Here is a 12,724-nt window from a genome sequence, read left to right as displayed (position 1 = left end):
TAAACAAGCCAATTCTCAGTTGTGTGTGAGCTCAGGGTACTTTTTAATAGCATCTTTAGCATTCCTAGTAAGGGAGAAAAAGCTTCAGCTCTCCTGGCTCAAAAGCCAGGTGGCATACCGCAAGGCAGCAGGTTAAAACGTACCAGCTCTGCATCCTTGCCACCTGCCGAGTCAGCGGGGACACACACGATCGCGCTAACGCCGTCCAATTTCAACTTGGGGCGGGTGAGCAAAACGAGCGCCCCGGCGGCGCCTGCGAGCTGCCGCGCCGCGATGCGGAGCCAGCCACCGGCCCCGCCGCTCCGCGGCCCCGGGCTGCGCCCCCGAGTCCCCGGCCCCGGCCCCGGCCCCGGGCCCGGCCCCGGCCCCGGCCCGCCGCTGCCGCCCCCGACAGCTGCTCCGGGACGCTGCGGCGCCCCCTGGCGGCGGGACGTGGCGGGGGACGATGGCCGGGGTCCGAGGAGGCGTCCGGTCAAGCTGCTCCGGCGGCTTTCGGGGTGAACCCGCTCGGCCGTTGCCCAGCTGGGGCAGGGGAGAGCGGCGCGGCCCCGTGGGAGAGGGGTCTCGGGCTCCGCGCGGCACGGAGGGTGCGGAAGAGCATCCCCGAGCATCCCGCGGGGACCCCGCTCCGGAGGCCTGCCGTGTGCGTAACCAGGGCTCTCTGGAAAGGAACCAGCCTTGCTTACAGGTTTATCTTTTGCCGGAGACCCCGATTTCCTAACTCCCCATTCAGTCTAAAATAACTCTTTGGAAAATTTCAGCACTACAACTTTTGAACACCTGCTTGTACGGGCTCTCTGCATGGCACTGGTGTATGCAGGCACTTGCGCAGGGGCATCAGTGGCAGAAACAGGTACCTTGGGTGAAATTTGGCTTTTGGGAGAAAGTGCTACAAAAGCAAAGCAAAGCAAACCAAACCTTGACTTGCATATCCCTGTACCTCCTCACAGATACAGCAGCCCTAACGTAAAAAAAAAAGACTTTGGATTCAGATTTTATCTGGGAAGAAATTCGCACCCTGCAGCTGCATTTCGCACATGGCATTTAGTGTTTTGAAACAGCTCCTTGATCCTAGAGCAGCTCTGTGCAGAATTTTTACTGCAATGAACAGATCATGCTCAGCTTCGTATCAATAGATGTCTCTGCTGATTTCGTATGTTAGCCAGCTTATGGTCAAAATCTTTTAAATGGAGTCATATTAGGAAAAATCCCAATAACTCATTCAAAGTTACATAGTTGAATACTCACAACACTCTGTTGCTACAACTAGAATTCCAGACACATCTAACCACAGTAAAGCATCATTCTGCAGGTCTGCAGTAGCATTGCAGGCAATGTGGTAATTTTGTTTAAGGAGAAGTAGTTTAAATGAAAAGTGGATTGAGCAAAATCTCAAAAACAATCTTCCAGGTGCTCTGAGGAGTTAAATCAGTATAATGTAGCAGAGCTGTGTCAGTTGACCTTGGTTGAAGCTCTGGTGAAATAGGTTTGTTCTTTCACTCATCACAAGGCAGAAAGAGATTATAATGCTGAAAGGTGAATTCATGTCACAGTTCTATGACTGAAGATACAGTGACAAAAGAAAAAACCCCATATAGATAAAATATTGTTAAAATAGACGAAAAGGATGAAAGTAGAAGGTGGAAAGAAGAGGAGGAAGAAAAGTCTTTCTAGAATATTGCTCTATTAAAAACACTAATCAGCAATCAGTACAGCAAGGAAATATAATCAGGCTGGAGTTTCTCAAATATCTGTGCAGCAGGAAAAGATTCCTACAGAATTCAGGCAGAATTAATCTGATGGGTCAAGATAATTTTAATACCTAGCTATTTAAATTTATTTATTCAGCCTTCTCTCTAAAAAGAAACCCAGGGATCTTTCAATGAACTTACTGTCTACAGAAGTAAACTTTAAAACCAATATGGAGTCCACAGTGCAACCCTCTGGATTTCTCATGTTCAGTCTGAAAGTACAACTTGATGACAGAAAAATAAAGCTGTGATTACCCCACGAAACATGCATATGCCATGTATTTGGGGGGAAAAAAAAAAAAAGAGCAGCAGCGAAAGTCTGTGGTTTCTGACTGAAGGAATTTTCTTGTTGTGGGAAAGGGTGATCAGGTAGAAATTTTGACCCTGGACCTGCAATTGGATCCATCAAGCCTGACCTCTGTGCTCCTGCAGTGCTTGCTGGAGTCAGCAGAACTACATGCTAAGTGCAGGGATCTGTCCACGTGGAACTAACTGGGGATTTGGGACCTTCCACTTTCCTGCTGTGGAGGGAGAGTGAGTTCACCTCTGTGTAAATTCTGGAAGAGGAGCAAGAGATTTCCGTGAGAGAAACTTGCATTTATTTTTAGACTTTCTGTTCTCTCACTCAATCCCATAGAGATCATGCTGAATACAGAGTGCCTGCCTTTCTCCAACTACACATGCCTACCTGCTAACACCAGCTCATCACTGCTGAAAATCAGTGTGCGCTGTATTTCTCTAGTGAGAAAAACCTCACATGTAGTTTGTAGTCATTGTCCCATAGATGCTGCTGCAGTGGCTAATCCAGCTTTGAGTCGGTTTAAATGTTGTGTTCCAAATATGACCTTTGTCAGTGGCATGTCCACCACTGTGGAGCCCAGTGGTTGTCTTGTGCCCCTCCAAAAATGCTTTATTTCTTGGCACCCTGGGACAGGGTGGTCAGTGGACAACTGCAGCTCCATGCAACTGGACAATGTTCTGAACGCACTTCTTCATTCAGAGCTACATATCCTTATTGCTAGCAAGGCTGCATGGATGCTCAGTGACTTCCAGCTGCCAGGTACATCCTGTACCACCTGCCCATGCTCAACACCAGGCTTCTCCAGCCTGCAGGAATGAGATCAGTGAGATCAACCACAGATCGATGACAACTAGCAGGAGCTGAGACAGCTGTGTTGGCAACTAAGAGAAAGTTCATACATTTCATAATGGACACCTGCTTTTAGCTGTGCTATTTCAGGTGAGGAGACTGATCTGCAGAAACACGAGCAGCACACCACTCAGTTACTTTGGACAGTGACCATGGCCGTCTAGGCCGTTTTCTGTGGTGCCTGCTTCAGCAGGTGCGGGCTGAGAACAGCTTTTGGTTTGAGTGCTTTGAAGGAGATGTGCAAAACTGATGGCATCCTGCATGGGATCTGACTTGTCTTGCTGTGTCAGGGCACTTCTAGGCACACTCAAAAGCAGATCTTGAAGAATATGTGGAAATACAAGATAAAAATGAAAGAACTCATGGCGTTCTCTTTGCTCTGAGGTTTAGACCTGAGCAAAGCTTTTTTGGGATCTCCATTCTGGACTGCAGTATCTCAGAGCTTATGCACCTCATGCTTTGTTAGATACAGCAGTAAACCTATTTGTGGATACAATACCTGGAATCACGTTGACTTTGAAAGTTGAACTTGAACAAGAAAGTTCACTGCAGCCCATTGTTGCCTGGATGCTTGGGGGGAATCTACAGCCTGAGTTGTGTGCCTAGGGCCCACATTCAATCAAGAAGGGACCTCAGGAGGGGTTCCACCACAGCTCTCACATAGGTGAGGGTGCAGCAGGGAGAAGCTGTGATTGTTAAAACCCTTAAAACTGGTAGGACCACAAACCTCTGTCAAAGCTTCAGAAAGGTGCAACTTTCTTTAGGGACATTAACCTAGCAGTTGATAGGACTCCTGGTGGGAGACAGTGCTTTGCATCCCATCAGCTGGGGAAGGAAACTGAATTTGATGCATGCAGGATCTCTTAGAGGTCTGTGTAAAAATGGTCAGAGGTCACTATTTGTATTATTTTCTCTGTTCTGGGATGCTCTGGTTCAAGCAGGGTGCTCCAAAAATGCCTACAGGACTGGTTGTACAGGTGAACCAAGCAGAGGAAGGATGTCTGATCTGCAGACTGGACTTATTATTGAGTGAGCTGGTCTAAGGAATCAGACAGAATTAAGACATTATAGGCACTTTCATGGATCAGATGCTTGAGTACTTTTGAAGTTTCCCAAGCAACCAAGAGGGAAAATATATCAAGAATAAATCAAATGTTTTCTAATGATGTTGAATGTCCAGGAGCAATCATGACCTTCCGCAAACTTCTTGTGCATTCACAGTTCATACTGGTTTCAGCAAGTCTGAAAATCAGGCTTCTTGTTGGGGAACCCTAATATGGATTTAGATTCTCAAATTTAATAGCTTTGCTATTAATAATTTTGTCATTAAATAATGAATAGCTCTGCTGTTAAACTGCATAGCAAAGGGCTAATGAATTTTGAGGGAGAAAAAGAAGGGATTGGTTAAATATCTTCAGTGATACTGAACTCTGTATCAGTACCAACATCTTGCTCACACTTGCTTATCATGCAAGTGTTTAAAGAAAAGATTCTTGGGGATTAAAAAGCTGGTGTCTCTTGGAATTGTCATCTGTCATCCATGGTTATTTTATGAAGACAGTGGGTATATTTCCTCATAACGTGGAGGTGACAAGTCATCACAGGCATAGTCTTCCAGCAGTTCTGGCTCATCAGAACTGTCCTCTGACCTGAAAATAGGAAAAGAAGCAGGCACAAAAAGAATTCATGAAACACAAAGCATGCAAGTAACTTCAGTGCTGTGTCCTATCAGCCTTATCTGGGCAAAGCACTTCCTGACTTCTTGAGAAAATGCTACGAGATGAAGTTTTACTGCAATTCAAGCGTTTGCTGTGTTATTTTTGTAAAGTATAAAAGTGTCAGGAGGTTACCTTTGTTTTCAGGCTTTCTATACCTATCACACGTTGCTGAAGATGATGGGTCAGTCAGCAGTTTTTCAAACAGACATTGATAAATGAGCTAAAAGTGACTTGTATTCTAGGAAGGATATAATTCTAAGTAATTCATATAATTAGAATATTTTTCCTTCGAGGCAAGAACAATATAAACTTATTTTGTGTCTGATTAAAGCAGTTTCATACTGCTCTGTAATATCAGCCATCTTGTTTACGCCCCAAAACTAGGAAAAGAGTAAAGGCTGAAAGGTTGCTACACGAGCAGGGGAGCGTGTTGTGACCAGATGTAATCAGGAGAGAGAGCACCTGGTACCAAACTGATTCTTGAATTGTCATAAAAATGGCGTTTGTGCACTGACTCGTGATTGTGTTTGAGTGGAAGCCTCTGGCTGTGCATATAATAACCTTCTGGTCAACAGCCTAAAGGTAGTAAGATAAGCACAAAACCCCCCATGGACAGGAGCATATATACTAATATCTTCAAAAATAACAAGAGATTTAGTAGCCTGAAAATTGAAGTAAGTGAATTTAATTTGGATAAAAATGCTTTCCAGAAAAAGCATGTCTCCATAGTCTTTACTCAAGAGATACTCCTAACAAATAAAAAAAAAAAAGTCTGAAGAAGGATAACACCCCGGACTAGTTTTTGTTTCCTTTGAAACCACATACGGCACTTAAAATACTCAGAAGCCTGTGTCCAAACACACTAAGGCATTTCAGAAGATGTACCTCCGATTCCTGGTATTCTCTGCAGGATAAGCAGCATAGTTCTCGTCTCCGGTAAAAGCCGGGTTATCCAGGGGGTAGGCAGGGCAGAAGTGAGCGGAGCCCAGGGTGGGAACTGGTGAGGCACTGGGGGAAACAGGACCGCAGCAGCTGAGCACCGGGTGAAGGTATCCAGGACTCACAGCAGCGCCTTCCTGGGCTGGGTACGGCGGAGGGATGTACTGTACCACTGTGGCGCCGTGAAAAGTTATAGGCTGGTTAATGCCGGTGAAGACAAAGGACTGTCCACTTGCAGTCTGGTCGAGGTCTGATGTATTTTCCTCTCTTTCTTTACAGGGCTTGCATGTAAGCATGTTAAATTTACAAACAGCAATCAGAATAAAAGTCACCCCAACAGACAGCAGAATAGGCCCTAGTAACTGGGTCCACTCCAGGTGAGTAACGCCATCGTATTTTATCCATCCCATCACGGTGAAAGTGATCCCTACCAGTCCCAAAAACACACCTGAAAAGAGCAAAGTGGCACCGGCTTTATCCCCATCTGACACCAGGACATCAGATCTGTTCGGCTGATAAGGAGTGACAGAAAAGACATTCAAGGAGAAATCTTCCATGTTGTTGTTGTTCTGCTCCATTAGTGAGTATAACCTATCTTCTGCCTCAAGAGAAAGGGGGCTTGTAAGGGACTTGGCAGAGCATTTAAAGTCGAAGGTTCAGGTTAGTTATACAAGAACTTTGTGCGTGTATGGTTAACAGAGTCCATCATGTGAAAGAATAAACTTTGCTTAGAAGAATAAAGGTCTGGGAAGTGAAGCCTGAAGCAACCACTAAAGACTTCTTGAATTACCACCATCATTTCCGAAACGGCTTCACCCTTGCATGGCTGCTTATCTCTTTGTTTATGCTCTTCTTTAATTTGGCACCCACTGATACTTCCTCACTGCCCATGCCAGATGGGAGAGAAAAGAAGCTGCAGCCACTGCAGCTTTTCCTAGGCACCCTGCCAGCCGATGCATCCAACATATGGACAGCATACGTTTAGCAAAAAGCAGTACGGTGACTCTGGCTCTCCTTGGGCCACCACTCCAACAACCCAGACCTCCAGGAAAATGCATGGCCATTGCTGGGAGGGCGTTGCTGTGCTCTGAACCGTGACATTTATAGCCACACCTGGACCTCTGTTGCAGCTTGTTCTGCAGTCCAAAACTTTCATGGTTTAAAATACCAAAGTAGGCTTTCTGATATTTTGCCAAGGGGGTACAGTGTGTGGGTGGGAGTGTAAGGGCAACAGGATGATGAGTGCAACAGGGTGATGGGAGAGCTGCTGGTTGTGGGAGAAAAGGTATTTCAACCAAGCCAAAGCTTTCCAGGTGTTTGAAGGTAGTATAATTGCTCTGTAATGTCCCCTTAATTGTGGACATTTTTTGTTGTGGGATCTCTACCCCTTCCTCAAAGTTTATACTGAATAAAGCCCACATACCCCGAATAGCACACCACTGTAGGAAATGAGAAAGCATCTCCTGTAATGTTAAACCTGGTAAAGTGAGAGATCTTATCCTGTTCTCAGAAGTACCTAGAAGTTTTTTGGTGTTTTTTTTTTTTACATACAATGAATTGTTCTGTTGAACATATGTCCTATATATTAAACAGACAGATAAATTGAATGTTGAGATTTTCTGTTTCCTAACAGTTTCAGACTAAAGTAATTGCTGTCAGAGGGTTCTGGTAGAAAGTCTTTGTATAATTCCTTAAGGAGGAAAAATCACCAACTACTCAATCTGTTTTGGCTAACATGGCAGGAGTACACGCAGGGCAGAGATTACTCCTCAGGTGGTAGAACGTATAATGCTATTTCCTGCTACCAGCAGCTCTGGGGAAGCAAGCTTATCCTGTGATTTATAAGATGAAAATAGCTCTAGAACTAGAAAACTCATCTTTCAGACTGCTTCTTCAAAAATCAGTAAAAGTGCCTTTAGTCTACTCTGCATTCATGTGTGTATTTCTCATTTGTTAGCAGATAGACCTGGAGGAATATTAGTCCTGGACTTCTTTAAAAAATGTCTGGGAAGTTTCCAAAGCCAGTATTATGTCTCTTCCATTACCAAGGGTGCCAACAAATTTTCTGACAAATATAAGATCAAGATCAGCCCTTCTCAATACTCAAGATCAGCCCTTCTCCCAGCACCGAGTCTAGTCAGGACTCTCTGCACCACTTGAGTGTTAGGGCTTGCAATGCAGTGGTTTCATATGATGACAACTAAATTAGAAAGTGCTGAAATACTAGATAAGCTGTCTTTGTATTGGTAATTATAGCCAAAACCTAAGTTACCTTTAACCTTATATTTGGTAAACTTAATGGAATGAACTTCTGTTGCTGCTCTCTGCAAGTCAGGTTTTTCCATTCCATGAATCATTCTTGTTGCTGTTTGCTGAATCTTCCAGGCTTTCCAACATTCTTTTAAAAGAAGCATTATATCATAATAGCTGTCTATCTAATGGTATATACAGATGTAGTATTACCTTCCTTCTCTCATTCATTCAAATACTCTGCAACTGCTACCTGCAACAGGATCGTGCTGGAGAATTTCCTCAGTCCTACGCAATGGTCCTTAGATACTGGCTGGAGTCACAGTTTTCCAAGTTGGGTGTTGGATCATCCCATGGCTGTCGCTCTTTGCCTCTGGCAAAGAACATGACTTCAAGGTTGTTGAACAAGTGCACAGCAGAGCTGGAAAATACAGGTGGTTTCTTCCAAGGCTACTTGTCACCTGAACTTTGAAAATGGGATGGAAAACACTATTTGGTGCAATAGGATCTAAATTAAAATTACACCTTTCCCTGTAAACTGCTCCCTCTTTCTAAGATATAATTTCCTCTCAGCCTCCACATATTTCTCCCATTATTTCCCCAGACAGTGGCAATGCTGCATTCAGGCAGCTGTCAAGGTCTTAAGAGATTACCGGATCACACTGATTTTTTAAGGCCAGTACTTTGCTTTGCCAAGTAAGAGTATGTTCTGGGAACTCACTTAAAGATGCTGATTTACTACATGCATCCCCTTTTATCTGGAATAATTCCTAAACAAATGAAAACAGTTTCATGAAACCTAAGGAATTGGTCAGAGTGAGGTTTTCAGAATGGGTGCAATTTTCAGATCTCATTACAGTTTTGTTCCCATCTGCTTCAGGGACCTTGCCCCTGAACACAACAACTGCCTTGCTTTCTGTTCCTCTACGTAATTTTCTATCATCACAGATGCAGACTGTCCCTGCAGCACTTGCTGCTGGAAGCAGGTTTTCTGTAATGCTCTCTGCACCTCCTCAGTTCTCTAACCTGTTTCAAGAGTCATCCTAGTAAATACTGACAAGCCTTCCCTTAATCCTTTTCTCCTCTCCATCTGCTATTAATTTTTACATAGTTGTTCATATTATCAGCCTATTGTAGTGAGGTTTTATTTTCTTACGTGCCTGTAATATAGTCAGGGACTTAGTCACAGAACATGCAAAAGATGTTGTGTAAAAGAAAATTATACCATGGTATTGCACACTGATTGGCTTTAAAACGAGTAGGTACAAAGCACCACTCCAAAACAAAACATTCAATTGTAGGGAGATTAAGGAGCCAATGATTTGACTGAGAGAGACTTTTTCCTAGAGACAGATGACTGTATGTGGCATCTCTAGTGGAAAATACGAAAACATTATGTAAAAGCAGCACCTAAAGAACGACCATGAGTGGGCCTTGCACCCTGGGGCCCTGTACCACTGCACTGCCAGCCTCAAAGCATAAACAAGCTGTGAGGAGCAGGTTCAGCCAGGTGCCCACAACTGCATCTACATGCAAGGTGGTTTTATATGCTCCTAGGGAATGTTGTCTTGTCAGCAGGCACACCAAATTGAAGGTATTTCCATACCTAATTAACCAGATACATGCATGTATGATAGAGGGAGGGGCAGAGATCTAGATGAAGGCTGACACGTTCACTGCAGAAACATGGAGGTATTGTCAAAAATGTCTGTCTGGACACTGAAATGTCCCCTAAGCCCTGACTCTGAGAGGTAGGATGGAAAAGGGATAGATGGATAGATGAATATATGGATTTGATGGATGGATAACTTGGTGGATAAGGGATTGGCTGGACAGTTGCACTAAAGGAGTTGTGGTCAACAGCTTGATGTCCAAATGGACACCAGTGATGAGTGATGTTCCTCAGGGGTCAGTATTGGCACTGTTTAACATCCTTGTCAGTGACATGGACAGTTGGATTGAGCGCACCCTCAGCAAGTTTGCTGATGACATCAAATTGTATGGTACAGTCAACATGCTGGAGGGAAGGGATGCCATCCAGAGGGACCTTGACAGGCTGGAGAGGTGGGCCTGTGTGAACCGCATGACGTTCAACAAGGCCAAGTGCAAGGTCCTGCACGTGGGTCAGAGCAATCCCAAGCACAACTACAGGCTGGGCAGAGAATGGATTCAGAGCAGCCCTGAGGAGATGGACTTGGGGATGCTGGTGGATGAGAAGCTCAATGTGACCCTGTAATGTGCACTTGCAGCCCAGAAAGCCAACCGTATACTGGGCTGCATCGAAAGAGATGTGACCAACAGGTCAAAGGAGGTGAGTCTGCCCCTCTACTCTGCTCTTGTGAGACCCCACCTGGAGTACTGCGTCCAGCTCTGGGGCCCTCAACATAAGAAGGACATGGAGCTGTTGGAGTGAGTCCAGAGGTGGGCCACAAAGATGATGAGGGCTGGAGCACCTCTCCTATGAAGACAGGCCGAGAGAGTTGAGACTGCTCAGCCTGGAGAAAAGAATGCGCTGGGGAGACCATAGAGCAGCCTTCCAGTACCTCCACAGACCTGCAGGAAAGCTGGAGAGGGACTGTTTACAAGGGCATGCAGTGATAGGACAAGGGGTAATGGCTTTAAGCTGAAGAAGGGTAGATTTAGGTTAGGAAGAAATTCTTTACTGTTAAGAGTGGTGAGGCACTGGAACAGGTTGCCCAAAGAGGTTGTGGATGCCCCATCCCTGGAAGTATTCAAGGCCAGGTTGGATGGGGCTTTGGGCAGCCTGGTCTAGTGGAGCGTGTCCCTGCCCATGGCAGGGGGGTTGGAACTAGGTGATCTTTGAGGTCTCTTCCAACCCAAACCAGTCTGATTCTATATAGCAATACCAACCACAAAAGGCAAGGATGGGGTGGGTGCAATTTAGTGAATGCTGCTATCCTAAAAACATAGCATCAATGCAGAGATCTGAGCAATCTCAGTTTTTAAGATGAGTTAGCTTTCCATTTTTTTAAGCTGCTGGTGATGCAGGAAGAAAGACTTCTCCTAGAGAAGAGGCATCCATTTGTATATTTGTGAATCCTTCTCACATCCAAAGGACTGTAGTGTTGCAATTAGAAGCACAGCAATGTCAGTGCAGGCAGCAAGAGACCTTAACTTCATTTACAGAGGATAAGCAACCCTTACCTCCCACTTTGCCTGTTTAAGTAAGTGTGAATCAGTAACCAACTTGGTTTGCTCCCTAGCATTTGTATGTCAAGCACTTAAGCTAATCTTAGGGTAGAAAGAGGGTTATAGCACCATTAATGTGACAGTAAAGTATCTCACTTCCTCAATAAAAATGCTATTCCGTATTATTTTAAGCTACTTTTATAGTTTTACAAGGTGTTGCTTCCTTTCTAATAGACATTTCACCCCTACTCCGCACATCAAAAATTCCTCCCACTAATGCTGTTCACTCAGTGGTAGCCCTCAGCGTTGGAGTCAGATCTGCTAGCCTTACTTACATTTTCTGACCTTGCTGAAACAGGTTTCAACAACACAGTAAGCAAATACTGTTGCCCTATGTTAGCTCCTTCTGAGCTGAGCAGGTTATGGAGATGCACCCAGCACATCAGCTGAGTTTTCAAGGAATGATTCTCCAAGTCAAAAATAAAAGATGCTAATACAGCTATACATTGAACTATTTCCTAAGCACCTTCTCAAAATGATACAGGGAGAAATTCTGCTTTCAATCCTCATTTTCAGAGGTAACACCCACCCTTCCCAGGAAATTCAGGTGCTGACTCTGAAGAGTCAGGTCAGCAGCTTTCTAAAGCATGAAATAAAGTGATCCATACTGGTCACTCTGCAGTAGAAGGTCAAAACACAATAACCTTTAAGAAAAACAAGATCATGTTTCAGTTCCATAGGACTCAGCTCAGAGTCAACATACTCTACTTCATTTGTCTGGTCTCTTGGGTTCATCTTGGTAACAACAGATTGAGCAGATTGCAGGCTGCACAGAAGGTTAATACCTTTACAGTTAGCAATCAGACGGGACTATATTTTTTTTAAGATGGTGACATATTTCAAGACTTACTTGTTTAAACACTTTTTTACGTTTAACCTTTTCAGCAAATGAGTGTTCCTTTGTAATTCAAACAACAAAGCCAACATGGGTCTTTGTTTGCATGGGATCCTTTAGATAAAATAACCCAGCTTCAGTACTTGTTGTATAATAGCATGACAAATCCAGAAAGAGAGAGAGAAGCTTCTTCGACATGTGCAAGGCTGTGTATGCACGAATCATGCAGGGCAGTGGGCACCGTTAAAAATCAGGTTAGAAACAAAAGCTCTAAAAAAAAAATCAAAAAGATGGTAAACCATAGCTTGGATTACAAAAGGCATTTCAAGGAACAGCATCCTTGAAAAAACCCACTAGGTAAAATGCGCACGAGAGAAAAGAGGACAGAATGTTTGCTGGCTTGTGTGGATCCCCTTTCTTCATATAGATGGTTCCCATGGCTGAGTCATGCCAGTTTAATCAGCTCCCACGTACTAAATCCCTCTCTGTGCTGTGTTTGCTCATTACTCTGCATGCATAAGCCCCTCAGCTTTGTTGCTGGCTAAATATACCTCCCTCACTGTCTGGTTTGGTTCTGTGTGGCTGCACAGAGAGCTGCCCTAGCACAACTGAGGAAAAACAGAGAGGTGGAAATCAATGGCCAAGCACAGGAGCTCCTGAACGCCTCTCAAGAACTCCGCAGGTGACAGGCACACTCACAGAAAGATGACATGAGGCAATCGCCTTTCCTAGGCACAGGAAGGGACTTGAGTGCTTAATTCAAAGCTTGACATGCTGTTAGTCAGGTTCCCTGAAATTTAGCATGGCAGAAGGGAAGTTGAGGTGTAGCTGGGGTTCCAGAGCATGCAAGTGTTCAGAGGCTCAGCTGAAC

The 12,724-nt window shown here is 44.5% G+C and overlaps 1 protein-coding gene across 1 annotated transcript; it reads right to left on the bottom strand.

Annotated features, from left to right (window-relative positions):
• Nucleotides 1-727: 727 nt before the first annotated feature.
• On the bottom strand, nucleotides 728-7,621 carry TMEM174 (transmembrane protein 174). The gene is made up of 2 exons (XM_010308119.2): nucleotides 5,505-7,621; nucleotides 728-4,550 (listed from the first exon to the last, which is right to left on the bottom strand). Exons 1-2 carry the CDS (start codon nucleotides 6,134-6,136, stop codon nucleotides 4,451-4,453), a joined length of 732 nt encoding a protein of 243 aa, XP_010306421.1. The 5' UTR covers nucleotides 6,137-7,621; the 3' UTR covers nucleotides 728-4,450.
• Nucleotides 7,622-12,724: the final 5,103 nt, after the last annotated feature.

This window comes from Balearica regulorum, chromosome Z, assembly GCF_011004875.1.
Source record: "Balearica regulorum gibbericeps isolate bBalReg1 chromosome Z, bBalReg1.pri, whole genome shotgun sequence".
Lineage (NCBI taxonomy): Eukaryota > Metazoa > Chordata > Aves > Gruiformes > Gruidae > Balearica > Balearica regulorum.
Note: the sequence above shows the minus strand (reverse complement) of the source record. Positions and strands in the feature narration are given on the sequence as shown.

Coding starts and splice junctions, on each gene's coding strand:
- TMEM174 (XM_010308119.2), bottom strand. CDS start 6,136: ATGGAGCAGAACAACAACAACATGGAAGATTTCTCCTTGAATGTCTTT. Junction 4,551..5,504: donor GAGAATACCAGGAATCGGAG/GTACATCTTCTG, acceptor TCCTATTTTCAG/GTCAGAGGACAGTTCTGATG.